General features: G+C 47.4%; 1 protein-coding gene across 1 annotated transcript in view; it reads right to left on the bottom strand.

Annotated features, from left to right (window-relative positions):
• Positions 1–334: 334 nt before the first annotated feature.
• Positions 335–16494, bottom strand: part of LOC147116701 (CBY1-interacting BAR domain-containing protein 2-like) — a 43386-nt gene continuing 27226 nt past the window's right edge. The window contains exons 5-8 of the mRNA XM_085991810.1: positions 14651–14755; positions 5959–6072; positions 3140–3238; positions 335–1936 (exon numbers count right to left, since the gene is read on the bottom strand). Coding sequence (XP_085847936.1) covers positions 1790–1936; positions 3140–3238; positions 5959–6072; positions 14651–14755 — 465 coding nt within the window. The 3' untranslated portion in view covers positions 335–1789. The remainder of the gene's footprint in view (positions 1937–3139; positions 3239–5958; positions 6073–14650; positions 14756–16494) is intronic.

The following is a 16494-nucleotide window of genomic DNA, read 5'->3' as shown; positions in this document are numbered from 1 at the left end:
GTACATCGGCGAGACCATGCAGACACTGCGACAACGGATGAACGGACACTGTGCAACAATTGCCAGGCAGGAGTGTTCCCTCCCAGTCAGGGAACACTTCAGCAGTCAAGGACATTCAGCCTCCGATCTTCGGGTAAGCATTCTCCAAGGCGGCCTTCGAGACACGCGACAACGCAAAATCGTCGAGCAGAAACTGATAGCCAAGTTCCGCACTCATGAGGACGGCCTCAACCGGGATCTTGGGTTCATGTCACGCTACATGTAACCCCACCTGACATAGAGTCATCCAGACTCGAGTCGTCGTTGGCTTGTTCTCTCTACACAGATGCGGCCGGACCTGCTGTGATTTCCAGCAAAAAAAAAAAAAATTTTAATATTGTTTTTTGTCTGTTTTTTGTTTTTCATACATACCCCAGCATCTGCAACATTTGACCCCATGTGACCCCACCTCATTGTTCTTTGATGTAATGTTTTCCTGACTGACCTGTTTGGACACCATTCACACCTTTGATTGCTGTGATTATCTCTCTGCCGAGGTGTGATAAAGGGCAGTTAGAAAGAGTACCTGTAATCATCTGACAGTATTCTCTGACTATATATGCTGTGTCTATATGCATCTCTTTACTTCACCTGACGAAGGAGCAGCGCTCCAAAAGCTTGTGATTTCAAATAAAGCTGTTGGACTATAACCTGGTGTTGTGTGACTTCTTACTTCTAGCTAGATGGGGGTAAGTGTCAGGAAGGTTTGCCCAATTCTCTGTTTGATCTAATTTATTTCCCTTCCGTCCTAGGTCACTCAGAGTCCTTTAACCTGACATTTGATTTTAAAACTCAGTGCTCTGCTGTCCATCCCCTTTTAGAGACTCCATCCAATTGTTGTTTGTGAGACAGTTTTCTAGACACTAGGGGCTAGAAATTGGCCTCCTTAGCGCCACCTGTTATCGCCTCCGGGGGGCGATAATGGGGCGCTAAGCACTTAGCGACCGGACGCGGCGAGATGATTGACTCCCGGTATATTTGGCGGGAGGTTTGCGGCAGCGGTATGATGTTGCGCTCTGATCTCCTTCGCCCGGAGATCATAATGTCATCGCTGTGCGCGTTGCCTCGGTAGCGCCCCCGACCCGAACTTCAGTTCTGCCCCCTGCAGCATCGCCGGGCGAAAACACCGACAGCTGCAGGAGGCGTTGATCGGGAGGCCGGGCACTTCGGGGGGGGCGAGACTTAAAGGCGAGGTGGCCAAGGCAAGTGAAAAAAATTGTGAATGCTCTTTTATTTATTTTTTTAATTTCTCTTCGCCAGCGCTCGATCACCTTGGCGCTCTGCTGCAGTGCAGCGGGCTGATCGGGCCGGCTCGCGGCTGCCGTCGGGGACCAGGTAAGTCTTTTCCTTGCAGAGCCTGCGGCGATGGCCCTTCCCTTTAAGGGAGGGAAGGAGCCTTCCAACACGGCAGCGCTGCTCACCTACCGCCCTGCCTGCTGCCTGTTGCGCTCCAGGAAGGAAGTGGAGTGCTTGATTTAGCGTTGCACTTCCTTCCTGGAACACATAACCGAATCTTTTAAAAGTTGAAAAACATTAGCGCCTGGCGTGAATTTTTTTCCACTTTTTAAAGTTAGCGCCCCAAACGGGGTGATACCGAATTTCTCCCCCTAGAGCTACAAGCGGGTATCGATTACATTTACAAATGGTTTGGTCTGGCCTCGATACTAATTTACTCATCTCACTTCCAGAAGCAATTATTTGGAAAATAATATTGCAAAGTGGGTTCTGCTTTCGGGCAGTGATAAACGACTCATTTTCTAATTTTCGCGTATTGATTGTACTCATCATCGCTGACATCCTGTAACTCTTCAACTTCATCTTCTTCCTCTTCCTCTTCCTCTTCCTCTGACTGTTCTTCCTGAAAACGGGCATGAAGAACCCTCGGTGAAGTCCGGAGCTGCAATGACATTATGAGTTTAATTATGGAAGTAAATCACAGAGAGATTCATCATGAAGAAATGCAGATTCAGCGTAAGCGGTTTAAGCACAAAGACCTTAAAATTACATTGTGCAAATATAGAGGCACAAAATCTGAAAGCGCTCATTTAAAATGACGGTAGTTTGGTATTTTAAATATTTAAAAAGAAATGATTTTTGAATGTTATATCAACGGTTTGAGCTTTTGTATTCTAATAGCCACACAGCATAATTTCAAGGCCAAAGATTTTGGTAGATTCCCAACCTGATCCTTTATACCACTGAGGTATTGGAGTCACACACAGAAAGGTCAGTATAGAGGAAGGTGTTTCTAAATGAGCTTGTAAATGATGCTGCTTTGATTTTTTACGTTATCTAAGCCTTTTGACATCTATCTGGAGTCTCTGAATCTCCAATCAAACTGCATTCATCTGAAACAAATCGAAGTATCTGAGAAACAAATGCCGAGAAGTTTCGTAGAAACCGCTGATCGAATCGGGCATATGTATGTTCAAAGGGAAACCAGACCTGCCAGCTCTCCCTCAATTAGAGTGGGGAGTCACTCCGATTGGCTTCAATATTTGACCTGCTTTGACGTATCTGGCTCTTGGAAGTAAATGCTCCTTTGGGGGAGAGTTTTATTGTGAAACTGTAGGCGTTGCAAAATTGTGAAGTAGTTCTTTAGTCAGAAGGTTGTGGGTTTAAGTCCCACAAAGCCAGCACACGTTCAATGGGTCGAATGGCCTCCTTCTGTGCTGTAATATTCTATGATTAATACTTGGTCCGTGCGATCTCCTGGACTGGTTTCGATCCCCTGAAGGGGATCAGGGAGGAATTTTCCAGAATATTTTTTCCCTTATTCGCCCTGGATTTTTTTGTGTTTTTTTGTGCCTCTCCCAGGAGATTACATGGCTGCAGGGGGGGAGGGGGGAGGTCGGGGGATGGTGGGGGTAAAGGCAGGTGTGAGGGGGTTAAGGGAGGAAGTGTTCAGTCATGATGCTGTAGCCACCATAAGTGTGGGGCAGGCTTGATGGACCAGCTGGTCTTTTCCTGCCCATCAGTTTCGCATGTTCGTATGATTTTCCTTCATTTCTTGCACTAAATCACTTGCCCGACTCGTGATATTCCGCTGCCGGTTGATTAACTAGGAAGCGAAGGTTGAAGTATTCCAATGACACGTTACCTGACTGCCTGGAGAACGCTGTAAGGCTGAGGTGCTGTGGGCCTGAGATGGACGTGTGTCATTCTCAAATTCACTGATGCAGACCTTTGACCTAAACACCTGTGAAAAAAGATTCACATACAACAGTTGAAAGAAAATTGAAAGCGACCAACCGAGAGGAGCGTTGACGAAGACTGTAGAACAGGCTTGAGGGGCTGAATGGTCGACTCTTGTTCCTATTTTGACTGGTGGGCCACTCGCCTATTTGCTCTCAGCTGCAGGACACAAGTGTCTTTGGAAATGCAGAGGGGAAGAATAACCTTACTTACCCGACCCACATAATGGGTACTTCATCTTGGGCAACTAGAGTACAGCGCTGACCATACTTACAGGATGGTTGAATGGACTGGCTGAAGGAAGACATGCAGAGGTGAATGTTGGGGAGGGGGAAGAGGAAACGAGGGGCTTGGAGATTTCCCAGCTGCGAGTGTGAATTCCTGGGGTTCTGAAGCTCTTAAGCAGCCTGAAATCCTTTCCTCTGATGATTACTATGGAGCTGCTCCAGGGAACACTGTCACCAGTGATTTTACCAGAGCGACCTAGCAGGGAAGGAGGTTTATTAATGATCTAGATCTAGATGTTGGGGGCACAATCTGCAAATTTGCAGATGATACTAAGATCTGTGCGAGTGTTGGGACTGTAGATGATGCTCGACGGCTTCAGGCCGATCTTGATGTGTTGGGGGATTGGGCTCGTGATGTTTGATTTGGAAAAGTGCAATGTTATGCACATGGGCAGGGCGAATGTTCAACATTCTGGGAAAAGCATTAAAGAAGGTGGAGAAAGATTGAGATCTGGGCGTCCTAGTGCATAGATCGCGAAAGGTTCATGAGCAATGGCATGAAGCGATAGCTCGAGCAAATAGGGCGTTGGGGTGCATTCATTGGACAACTGATTATAAGACAAGGTATACTATTTTGTCCTTCAACAAGACCTTGGTCAGGCCTCACTTGGAATACTGGGTCCAGTTTTGGTCTCCTCAAGGTGAGCGATATTGAGGCTTTGGAAAGGGTGCAGAGGAGGGCCACTAGATTACTTCCAAGTAAAGAGCATTTTACTTTAGAGAAGCGTAGACGTAGGGGTGATCTGATCGAGGTTTATAAGAGGATGAAGGGAATAGATTGTGGTCCAGTTGACAGTTTGTTCCAATGAAATAGGTTCAGGAGGACCAGGGTTGCAATTTTAAATTGTATATGGCCAGATCTAGGTTAGATGTCAGGAGGTAGTTCTTTTCCCAGAGAATAGAGGACCTTGAGAAAAGGCTGCCGGCTCGTGTGGTGGACGCTGATTCGCTGAATTCCTTCAAGCGAGAGCTGGATTCGTTTCTGGCTGAGGCGGAGACCACTTCTTACAAAAAAGTAGGTACTGCAAGGAATTCAGAGCCAGAGCGATCTTCTGGACTAGTTGCGATCGCCTAGGGGTTCCCGAGAGGAATTTCCCAGATTTTTTTCCCCCAAATTGGCCTGGGTTTTTTAAACCTTTTTTTTTTGCCTCTCCCAGGAGATGACATGGTTCCGGGTGGGGTGGAAAGTGTATATATTGTGATACACGAGGTATCGCAATTGTGTGGGACAGTCAGGATGGACCAGAAGGTCTTTCCCTGTCCGCCATTGTTCTTATGAGACCCAACTTGAAGGTCCCTATGCTGGTTCATTCAGTTTTTATAAATATGTCAAGTTTCTGCTGAGATTGTCTTTCTTTATAAAGTGGGGAAAACAACTTTGAGTGAGAAATACGCCCGCCTAGATTTTCCTTCACGTTAAGTCCTTTGCAATATGGAGTTTCAAGCTTCACAAGCACTACCTGGTGGTAGGACACCAATTCACACACATGAAAGTGCCTGTCGCCGCCAAGCCTAGAGGACAGGTGAAGAGCTCGCGGTGTGAGAAACGCAAGACAAGGTGGTGAGCTGTGCCACAATTTTCTCCATAGATTCCTGGCAGCAGGACCACCTAACCACTCCTTCCAGGTGAAACAGCGATTTACTTGTACTTCTTGCAGTTTAGTATACTGTATTCGCTGCTCACGATGCGGTCTCCTCTACATTGGGGAGACCAAACACAGATTGGGCGACCGCTTTGCGGAACACCTCCGTTCAGTCCATACGGGTGATCCTGAGCTTCCGGTCGCCTGTCACTTTAATTCTCCCCTCCACTCCCACTCTGATCTCTCTGTCCTCGGCCTATTACACTGTTCCAATGAAGCTCAACGTAAGCTCGAGGAACAGCACCTCATCTTTCGATTGGGCACTTTACAGCCTGCCGGACTCAACATCGAGTTCAACAATTTCAGACAATAATCCCTGTCCCCATTTTTCATGCTGTATGATTTTTGCCATTCCCATTTGCAACATTTTATCTTTCCTGCCTCTTACAAAAGTACAGTATATTCTTTCAATTCCTTCCTCCCCTCCCTCCGCCCCGCCCCCCCTGCCGTCTCTGCATCTGCTTAATATCTGTTACATCTCCAGCTTTATCCAGTTCTGAAGAAGGGTCCAGACCTGAAACGTTAACTCTGTTTCTCTCTCCACGGATGCTGCCTGGCCTGCTGAGTATTTCCAGCGTTTTCTGTTGTTATTCCACCTAACCACTCCTGGTCTTGTCCTTGCCGCCTGCTCTTTTCAGCCTTGGCGATGCCGTTCTCTATGAGCTGTGATCTTTCATCTGGATGTTTCATTTTTTTTTATATAAAGGCATTTTTTAATCCCAGTCTAGACGCCATGTAAATCTGCCTGCTGCATATTCTTTACCAGGACTCAACTCGAGTTACTGCTGAAATACCTCCAGGTCTTTCTCTTCGTCGAAGCTGTCCAGGTGTTGGAAGGCATTCGTGTACACCTCAAGGGCTTTGGCGTGGAATATCATCTCGATTGTCACAAAGTTTGAGAAAATAGCCTGTGAATAAAAAGAAACAAAATGACTTGAGTTTTTGCGAAGGGGTTCCCTTTGCAGTGACCAAGCTGACTCCTTCGGCCCTGCTCTGGTGCTATCTCAAGACCCCTGTTTTGACGATGCATTGAAAGAAAGACTTGCATTTCTATAGCGCTTTTCACGACCATCGGACGTCCTAAAGCGCTTTACAGCCAATGAAGTACTTTTTGAAGTGTAGTCACTGTTATAACGTAGGAAATGCGGCAGCCAATTTGCGCACAGCAAGCTCCCACAAACAGCAATATGATAATGACCAGATCATCTGTTTTTAGTGATTTTGATTGAGGGATAAACATTGACCAGGACACCGGGGAGAACTCCCTGCTCTTCTTCGAAATAGTGCCGTGGGATCTTGTACGTCCACCTGGGAGAGCAGACAGGGCCTCGGTTTACTGTCTCATCTGAAAGACGGCACCTCCGACAGTGCAGCACTCCCTCAGCACTGCACTGGATGCTCAGCCTAGATTATGTGCTCAAGTCTCTGGACTCCCTTTGAGAATTACTACTGTTGGCAATGTTGTTACAGAGAAACCTACAGAGTCAAGACAAATAAGGCACGACAGCACAAAGATTGAACAGAAGAGAGGAGGTAATTTAGGAAGTGGTGCTTTGGCGCCACTAAGCTTTGGATTTAAAAACCTAAAGATCACAGAAGGAAGGGAGGCTGAGGGAGGCAAGAAAGGAATTCTTCAGTTTGAGGTCCTCAGAAAGATTACGTTCAAGCAGCAACCTGTTCACGCCTTTGAACCTGAGAATTGTGTGAGGCAAGAGATGGCCTGATACAAAAGTAGGAAATTGAGACATAATTTATGAATAAATCATCCGTAACATCACCCGTCTCCGCCCCACCTCAGCTCATCTGCTGCTGAAACCCTGATCCATGCCTTTGTTACCTCTAGACGTGTCTATTCCAACGCACTCCTGGCTAGCCTCCCACGTTCTACCCTCTGTAAACTTGAGGTCATCCAAAACTCGGCTGCCTGTGTCCCAACTCGCACCAAGTCCCGTTCACCCATCACCCCTGTGCTCGCTGGCCTACATTGGCTCCCGGTCAGGCAATGCCTCAATCTTAAAATTCTCATCCTTGATTTCAAATCCCTCTATGGCCTCGCCCCTCCCTATCTCTGTAATCTCCTCCAGCCCCGCAAACCCCCGACATATCTGCGCTGGTCTAATTCTGGCCTCTTGAGCATTCCTGATTTAAATGGATCAACCATTGGTGGCCTTGCCTTCAGCTACCAAGGTCCTAAGCTCTGGAATTCCCTCCCTAAACCTCTTACCTCTCTACCTCTCTTTCCTCCTTTAGTATCAGCTGTGGCTCAGTGGGTAGCACACTCGCCTCTGAGTCAGAAGGTTGTGGGTTCAAGTCCCACTCCAGGGACCCTGAGCGCACAAAGCTAGGTTGACACTCCAGTGCAGTGCTGAGGGAGCGCTGTACTGTCAAACTGCTGACTCAAAGGGCCAGAGCATTGCCAGGTAAGCGAAGCTGACACAAAACAAATCATGGTTTTGAGTTGAGTGAGCCAGCCGGTCACAAGCTGCCTTCTCTATGTTAAAAGCCCCATCTGTTTCTAGATATTATAAAGCATTTGCTTTATTTCAATGATAAATAGCTCCCTGCCCAGCATGTCACATGGGCGAGCAAAGAGGAAAGTGGATCAGTGCAGTACTGTGTGAAGTCAATAGTGCAAATCCATTTGGGAAGGATACACAAAGTGCTCCATAAATAATTTGAGAGTGTAGGGTGTTATGTATTATTTGTTCTCCTCCCACCTGCGGTGGCGCTGTCACAGCAGATAAATGCTTCGGTTTGTTCTCTTTGTTCTATACTCTCCAGAACCTTCCTTTTGAATAAAGTAGCCTCATGTTTGAATCTCTGGTTCTGAGCCCTAATTGTGTCTAGGTAGAAAGGTACAGTCACAACAAAGTGACAGAAATCACAGAGAAATCACAGAAACCCCACAATGCAGATAGAGGCCATTTCAGCCCATCGAGCCTGCACCGACACATATCCCACCTGATCCCCGTAACCCCTACACCAACACATATCCCACCCTATCCCTGTAACCCCACGTATTTAATCCCCCTAACACTAAGGGTCAATTTATCATAGCCAATCAACCTAACCCGCACATCTTTGGACTGTGGGAGGAAACCGGAGCACCCGGAGAAAACCCACGCAAACACGGGGAGAATGTGCAAACTCCACACAGACAGTTGCCCGAGGCCGGATTCGAACCCGGGTCTCTGGCGCTGTGAGGCAACAGTGCTAACCACTATGCCACGAGGATCGGATGAATCTGCGTTATGGGAACTTTCTTGTTTTCGACTACAAAACACTTGGAACAGAGACGGGTGCAGTGAGTAAACAGAAATTAAAATTTGAAACGTGAGATGGCTACTATATTTGGAAACATCGGTGATTTTGATGAAAATGTGGAGCAATGGAGCGCTTGTACGGAACGTTTTGACTATTTTGTTTTGGCGAATGCGGTGGCAAACGATAAGGTCGTGCCTACCTTTTTGAGTATACTGGGAGCAAAGACATTCAATTTACTGCGAAGCCTTGTACAGCCAGTTAAGCCAGGAACTAAAACATATAAACAACTAGTGGAAATTCTTGGAGCACATTTTTCACCGAAACCTCTGGTTATTGCTCAGAGATTTAGATTTCACAAACGGAATCAAGAGGAGGGGGAAACAGTGACTATGTTTGTTGCTGCTTTAAAAAGGTTGTCAGAACACTGCGAGTTCAAGGAGGTGCTGAATGACACCATTAGAGACAAACTTGTGTGTGGTCTGCAAAGTGCAGCCACACAGAAGCGCCTTCTTACTGAGGAAAACCTTACTCTTGAAAAGACCATTGAAGTTAGTGTCTCCATGGAGATGGCGGAAAAGGAGGCTCACCAGTTTAGTTCAACAGGGAGAGTTCACAAGGTGTCGTCTGAGCCTAAAGGTGCGCGGAACGGCACATGTTACCGTTGTGGGAAAACGGGCCATCACGCTAATGACTGCTGGTGTACGGAGCTGGAATGCCGAAATTGTGACAAAAAGGGTCACATTGAACGTGCCTGTAGAGGTAAAAAAAGGACAGAGCTGGGAAGCATGAAAGCAAAATGTCTGTATTTGGACAAGAGAAGAAAAAAAGTGTTCATTCAGTGCTGTATGATGGAACAAGCAAAACAGAGGGGAGCGACATCTCTGAGGAGGAAGAGGTGCACATACTGACGGTTGCAGGTGGTCCAAATGGCTACTGGGTGTCACCACTGGTGGAGGGACAATCAGTGCGGATGGAGGTGGACACAGGCGCGGCTGTGTCCCTTGTTTCAGACACTGCCTACAACAAAATGCTAAAGCATCTTACCCTTCAGCCAACAAACATTGTGCTAAAGACGTATACCGGCGAACCTGTGGCCATGAGAGGCGCCATTGAGGTGACAGTTAAATTGAACAGACAGACTGCGAAATTGCCACTATATGTGGTAAAGGGAAATTACCCATCTCTACTGGGACGTGCGTGGCTAGAGAAATCACGCTGGACTGGCCTGCAGTCCACATGATGTCAAAAGGGGAGTCAGGTCTGACTGCAGTTTTAAACAAACATGCAGAACTCTTCAATGGTGAACTTGGGAGCATGAAAAAGATCAGCGTGAGACTGGACATTAAACCTGACAGCAAGCCGAAGTTTCACAAGGCCCGACCTGTACCCTATGCAATTAGGCCAAAAGTTGAGGCTAACTTGGAGACCTTAGTCAAGAATGGAGTCCTGGAGCCTGTGAGCGTGAGCAAATGGGCCACACCCATTGTTCCTGTCCTGAAAAAGGATGGATCTATTCGAATCTGCGGGGATTTTAAAGTGACTATTAACCTGGTGCTGTCTGCGGAACAGTACCCTCTTCCCCTCATTGGTGATCTTTTTACGGGCCTGGCCAGAGGGCAAAAGTTCAGCAAAATAGACTTATGCCAGGCTTATCTACAAATGCATGTTGATGACAAATCAAAGGAGTTGCTGACAATTGTGACACACAAGGGGCTATACAGGTACTGCCGCCTTCCGTTTGGAATTACGTCGGCCCCTGCTCTATTCCAAAGGGCAATGGATCAGATTTTGAGTGGACTGCCAGGAGTCCAGTGCTACCTAGACGACATCCTTGTCACTGGGACAAATGAGGAGGATCATCTTCTGAACTTGGATGCGACACTACAGCAACTGAAAGAGTACGGACTCAGAGTTCGTAAGGACAAATGTGAATTCTTTCAGTCTTCAGTTGAGTACCTGGGGCATGTGATTGATGCTACTGGCCTGCATGAGGTGCCGTCAAAGGTCAAGGCGATCGTGGAGGCCCCAGCACCCCAGAATGTGAGCCAGTTATGTTCATTCCTGGGGCTACTTAACTACTATGGAAAGTTTATTCCAGACTTAGCAACATTGCTGAAGCCGCTACATCAGTTGCTATGTCAAGGCAAAACATGGAAATGGACTGAACTGTGCAACAAAGCTTTCGCCCAAGCAAAGAAAGCATTGCTGAAGTCGGAGGTCCTGACACACTTCGACCCAAAGCTACCCGTGCAGCTAGCATGTGATGCATCACCATATGGTGTGGGAGCAGTCATATCCCACATCATGCCTTCTGGTGAAGAGAAACCTATCTCCTTCGCATCAAGCACCTTGAACAAGGCCGAGAGTAACTATGCACAGATTGAGCGCAAGGCCTTGGGAATCGTTTTTGGAATTCGAAAATTTCATCAGTACCTGTTTGGGAGAAGGCTCACACTCCTGATGGACCACCGTCCATTGACTTCAATCTTCGGGCCCCACACTGGAATTCCGTCTCTTGCTGCAAGCAGGATTCAAAGGTGGGCTTTACTGTTGTCGGGACACACATATGACATCAAATATCGCAAATCAGACTTGCACGGCAACGCAGATGGTCTCTCGAGGCTGCCCTTGCCTGTTACTCCCCCAGAGCCTCGTCAGATAGACATCTTCTACTTTAGACAAGTGGAGGGAGCACCTGTCACTGCAGTTCAGGTGCGAAGGTACACCCGCAATGATCCAGTCCTGTCTGAGGTAATGGACGATGTCATTCGAGGGAGATCTATAGGAGATTCTCCTAGTTTGAAACCTTACGTTTCAAAAAGAAATGAGCTCTCCATCCAGGCAGGTTGTCTTCTCTGGGGACGCCGTGTCATCATTCCGCCACCTCTGAGGGAACCTGTACTGCAACAACTTCATACAGGCCACAGTGGGATGGTTCGGATGAAGGAAATGGCAAGAAGCTACTTCTGGTGGCCAGGTCTCGATGGAAATATTGAGGAGAAAGCCAAAACATGTTCCCCATGTCAAAGGGTCCGGAATGTTCCACAGCTGGCAACCCTACACCCCTGGGATTAGCCTGAAGAAGTGTGGCAGCGAGTACATGTGGACTTCGTCGGTCCTTTCGAAGAGAAGATGTTTATGGTGGTTGTGGACGCTCGTAGCAAGTGGCCGGAGGTCGCTGTGATGAGGTCTACCACGGCAGAGAAAACAATTGAGAAACTTGGTGAGATGTTCAGCCGTTATGGCTCACCGGAACAACTCGTAAGTGACAACGGTCCACAATTTGTCACAGGAGTTTGCAACCTTCCTGCAAGTGAATGGTGTCCAACACATCAGGTCTGCGCCCTATTATCCCTCTACTAACGACCTGGCAGAAAGGTTCATGCAAACTTTGAAGCATGCCTTGAAGACATCGCAAGGTCAGGACTTTCAATCCACCAACGTCTGAACAGCTTCCTGTTGTCCTACAGGAATGAGCCGCATGCCACAACCAAAACTTCCCCCGCGTCGCTCATGATGAAGAGGCAGTTACGGACAAGTTTTGACTTACTCAAACCTCCAAGGGCAGAGCAGGTGGTCCAATGTCAACAACAAGCTCAAGTTGAAAGAGAGAAAAGAGCCAAGGAGAGATGGTTTCATCCTGGAGAGCACGTCCTAGCTCGAAACTACAACGCTGGACCGAAATGGGTTCCTGCTACGGTGATCGCGCAGACGGGCCCTGTGTCTTACACGGTTGAGACTGCTGAGGACATCGTCTGGAGAAGACACACTGATCAACTGTTGCTAGGAGCAGAGACAGCCACAGAGGCTCCAACGGCTGGTTGGCCTGAACTGTTTCCGGATGATACCGCAAACCAGCATCCTTTGCCACAGTGCTCTTCTCCAACACAGGAAGTCAAAGAGACTGTTCCACCTGTGCAAACTCTTGACTTTTGACTGACACAGGCACCTTCTCTATCTAGGCCTGTGTCAATGCCTACTGCTGTGGGAGCCAGCGATGACCGCCAGTATCCTATCAGAGCGGTGGTCTCCAAGACGCTTGGATCTGTAGGCTTAGTGACTTACCCACAAGAGTGGGGCAGAATAAACCCCAGGTTAAAGTCAGGGTTTGAGGCAGTCTTCCTCTACCCTTGGTTAGTTGAGTGCATTGAAAGTAACTTACCTGTTGAGGAATAATGTGGACATTTCATATAAGAGGGGAGGAATATGTTATGTATTATGTGTTCTCCTCCCACCTGCAGTGGCACTGTCACAGCAGATAAATGGTCGGGTTTGTTCTCTTGGTTGGGTTTTTGTTCTCTTTGTTCCATACTCTCCAGAACCTTCCTTTTGAATAAAGTAGCCTCATGTTTGAATCTCTGGTTCTGAGCCCTAATTGTGTCTAGCTAGAAAGGTACAGACACAACATTTTTCTGATGGCATGGCTGTGGGGAGGCGGGGGAGTGCATATTGGGAATTTGGCCAACCATTTAAAATGAATGGTCAGGAAATCACAGGCACCCCACTGGCCGGTCTCTGCTCAGTGTGGCTCAGGAAACAGCACCTTATATTGTTATTCCTCGCCCCCAACTTTTAACACCACGGGCAGGATTTTCATTGGGCCGTGGAGTCGGGATTGGAGGCGTGTGGGGGGTTAAAATCCTGAAATCAGGGGTCCCGACTCCATCCCGCACACAAACCCGCCTTCATGCCAGTTTCAAAGGAGGCGGGTACCCGCCCCGCACTGGGACCCGCCTACCTGAGGTGGGAAGGGATTAGTGCCAATTAACTGCCTGTTAACAGGCAGTTTTTAGCCTAATCCCTATTTTTAAGGTTGAAGTGTGGGATTCCCGATGACTCCAAACCACGCCAAGTTAGAGGAGGCGGGCCATTGGGTTGAAGGACTTGGAGGGGTCGAGATGTCGGTGTTCAGGTGAATGATGTGTGCATGAGTGCAAAGGTAAGTGTGTTTGGTGTGTGTCATAAATCTCATCATCGAGAAACTACCGATGAAATAACACTGGACGGCCAGCTGGTGGCGCCGTCCAAGGAGTATAAATACTCGGGCGTTGGCCCCAGCTTGCCAGGGACATTTTGTAAGACAAGGAACTAGTGAATTACAACTAGACCTCCATGTTCTGAAACAAGTTGATTAAAGCCTTGCTTTATACTCAAACCAAGTGCGTAGTGAGTTTTATTACATCAGTGTGTCTAAAGTGATTAAAGAAGTTTAAATGACCTTTTCTTACCTTTTCAGCCTTCCTTCCTTTAGGTCCCGGGCGTCCCTCATCTCACCGGCACAGAAAGCAGAATGGCTGCGAACTGTCAAAAGTGACAGCCTTCCGCTTTCTGTGCAGGAGAGATTTCTAACTGAGTCTGTGGAGAAGGACTCAGGCTAGAAGTAAGACTGTCAGTATTTGGCAGCTTCAAACAGCTGTGAAACACTGATATTTCATCTGTCAAAACCTCTTGACAGATGAAATTTCAGTCTATGACTTCACCTGTTACCGGGTGGCCTTTAATTGGCCTGCTGAGCCCGCTGGGCGGGCTCAACAAGGTCAATCAAGTTAAAATTGCATGGATTGGCCGCATCTCGATGGAGGCGGGACTACAACCCCGAAAGTTGTAGTCCCGCCTCCAACCCGACTCCTGAATGAAAATCCTGCCCCACATCTCCGCCTTCCCGAGATCTTCCTTCTCTCAATGGATGGGGAGGGAAGGTCACAAAGACGAGGGGTGCCGTCTTTTGGATGAGACGTTAAACCGAGGCCCCATCTGCTCTCTCAGGTGGACGTAAAAGATCCCATGGCCACTATTTCGAAGAAGAGCAGGGGAGTTATCCCCGGTGTCCTGGTCAATATTCATCCCTCAACCAACATCACTAAAAACAGATTATCTGGTCATTATCTCATTGCTGTTTGTGGGAGCTTGCTGTGCGTAAATTGGCTGCTGTGTTTCCCACATTACAACAGTGACTACACTTCAAAAAAGTACTTCATTGGCTGTAAAGCACTTTGAGACGCCCGGTGGTCGTGAAAGGCGCCATAGAAATGCAAGTCTTTCTTTCTTTCTTTAAGACGCTCCAAAAAACCTACCTCTTTGACCAAGCTTTTGCTCACCTGCCCTAATATCTCCTTACGTGGCTCGGTGTCAAATTTTGTTTTACAACACTCCTGTGAAGCGCCTTACGTTAAAGGCGCTGTATAATTACAGGTTGTTGTTGTTGTTATAAAATCTTCATACCTTAATGTCCTTCAGTTTTTGTTGCTGAAATTTGAAAATGATCTCCTCCAGTTGATGTGTGGTGTGATTGACATCGACTGAGGCCTTCTGCACTTTGGATTCAGCCTAGGGAAGAAAATCAATGCTCACTTTCAGTCAGACATGATAATATGGAAGCTACAAATAACCTTTGTACAGATTCACTATGAAAAGCACACTGCACTCCAAGGCGGATGAAGGGGTGACATGCAAAAAGAACCACACGTTTCACTGAAATTTAAATAGGGTAGCTTTGAAATTTCTTAAAAGCACACAAAACATGCATTCATGTTGCATTTATTTTAGTGTAATCATGTTTTTGGAGTACAGTGTAATAGTATCTCTTTTCCACTTGGGTCTGTTGTGTGTTGAAACTGGATCATGTACCATTTTCGAAACTATTTCCAACAAAGTACAACGTGAAACAGAAAGGGATCTGCCTGAAGGCAGAGTTACTAACTCCTTGTTGACGGTTGCAAGCACACCTGTGTCTTGCTCAAAATTCACATTCAAGAATGCTGCTCCCTGGAGTGATAGGACCCCTGCTTCCCAGCACACTGAGCTCCTGATCTCAAACATGTCACTGCATCAGATCAGCCTTGCTCTAATTAAATGGCGGAACAGGCTCGAGGGGCTGAATGGCCTACTCCTTTTTCAATGTTCCCTCTAATTGTTTTTTTGTGCGCGGTTGCTTTAAATTTGCTGTGCGGTATGTTCTCCAGCATCAATAGCTGGTGAGCGGCCTGCGCGGGACCTCCCGATCGATGCCCGGCCGCGCTCCCGTGCAGCTTAGGGGGAGCGTTGCTCCTGTTCCTATGTTCCCAAGTTGTTATAATGACAGAGTTGTGTTGGGACTGCTGAAAAATCTGTTACAGTGCATACGACACGCTGTGCTTGGTGATAATAGAGAAAAGGGCATCAGAAATAAGGCAAGAGAAAGACGGATGGAGCAGTGCGTGAAACATTAGGGCAGGATTTACATTGGGCCGTGGAGGCAGGTTTGGAGGCATGTGGGGGCTTAAAATCCCAAAATCGGGGGTCCTGACCCCATCCCGCCCCCAACCCGCCTCCATGCCAGTTTCAAAGGCGGCGGGAACCCGCCCCGCACTGGGACCCGCCTCCCCGAGGCGGGAAGGGGATTAGTGCCAATTAACTGCCTGTTAACCCCCATGCCCACTCGGAACTGGGCTGAAACTGCTTAAGCGCACTTCACATGGGACTCTTTAAAAAAATATATATTTTGGGGTTGTGGGCGTCGCTGGCAAGGCCGGCATTTATTGCCCATCCCTAATTGCCCCTTTGAGAAGGTGGTGGTGAGCCTCCTTCTTGAACCGCTGCAGTCCGTGCGGTGAAGGTGCTCCCACAGTGCTGTTAGGGAGGGAGTTCCAGGATTTTGACCCAGCGATGTCTTACAGCCAATAAACGGAGGAAAGTTCACCTCGTTCGTCCAAACTGGATTCAGACACAGGTCCCCAGACTGAACAATCTAAACTCAGCTCACAGAGTCACAGCTCTGGGCTGGAATATTGAGTCCATTCAGTGGATAAATATAATCATGTTATTATGTAATATGCAATATTTTGAGCTTTTGATTTTGTTTAAAACCTTATTTTGGACATTAAGAAAGTTGTTTATGCGATTTGTGGGAACCCGATGGCCAGATTGTGCAATCACAGGATGATATACTCTCACTGTAAAATAGCAGTTATTGTGTATTACATCGAATGACACTTTCAACACTGAGAAGGCCCATCACAGCACCACTTACAAGGATAACAGCTACTTATAATGAGATTTGAATGAAATGCATGCCTCGCGAATCAAAT

The sequence above is a fragment of the Somniosus microcephalus genome, chromosome 6 (genome assembly GCF_052327205.1).
Source record: "Somniosus microcephalus isolate GS21.2 chromosome 6, FLI_Smic_1.0, whole genome shotgun sequence".
NCBI lineage: Eukaryota > Metazoa > Chordata > Chondrichthyes > Squaliformes > Somniosidae > Somniosus > Somniosus microcephalus.
Note: the sequence above shows the minus strand (reverse complement) of the source record. Positions and strands in the feature narration are given on the sequence as shown.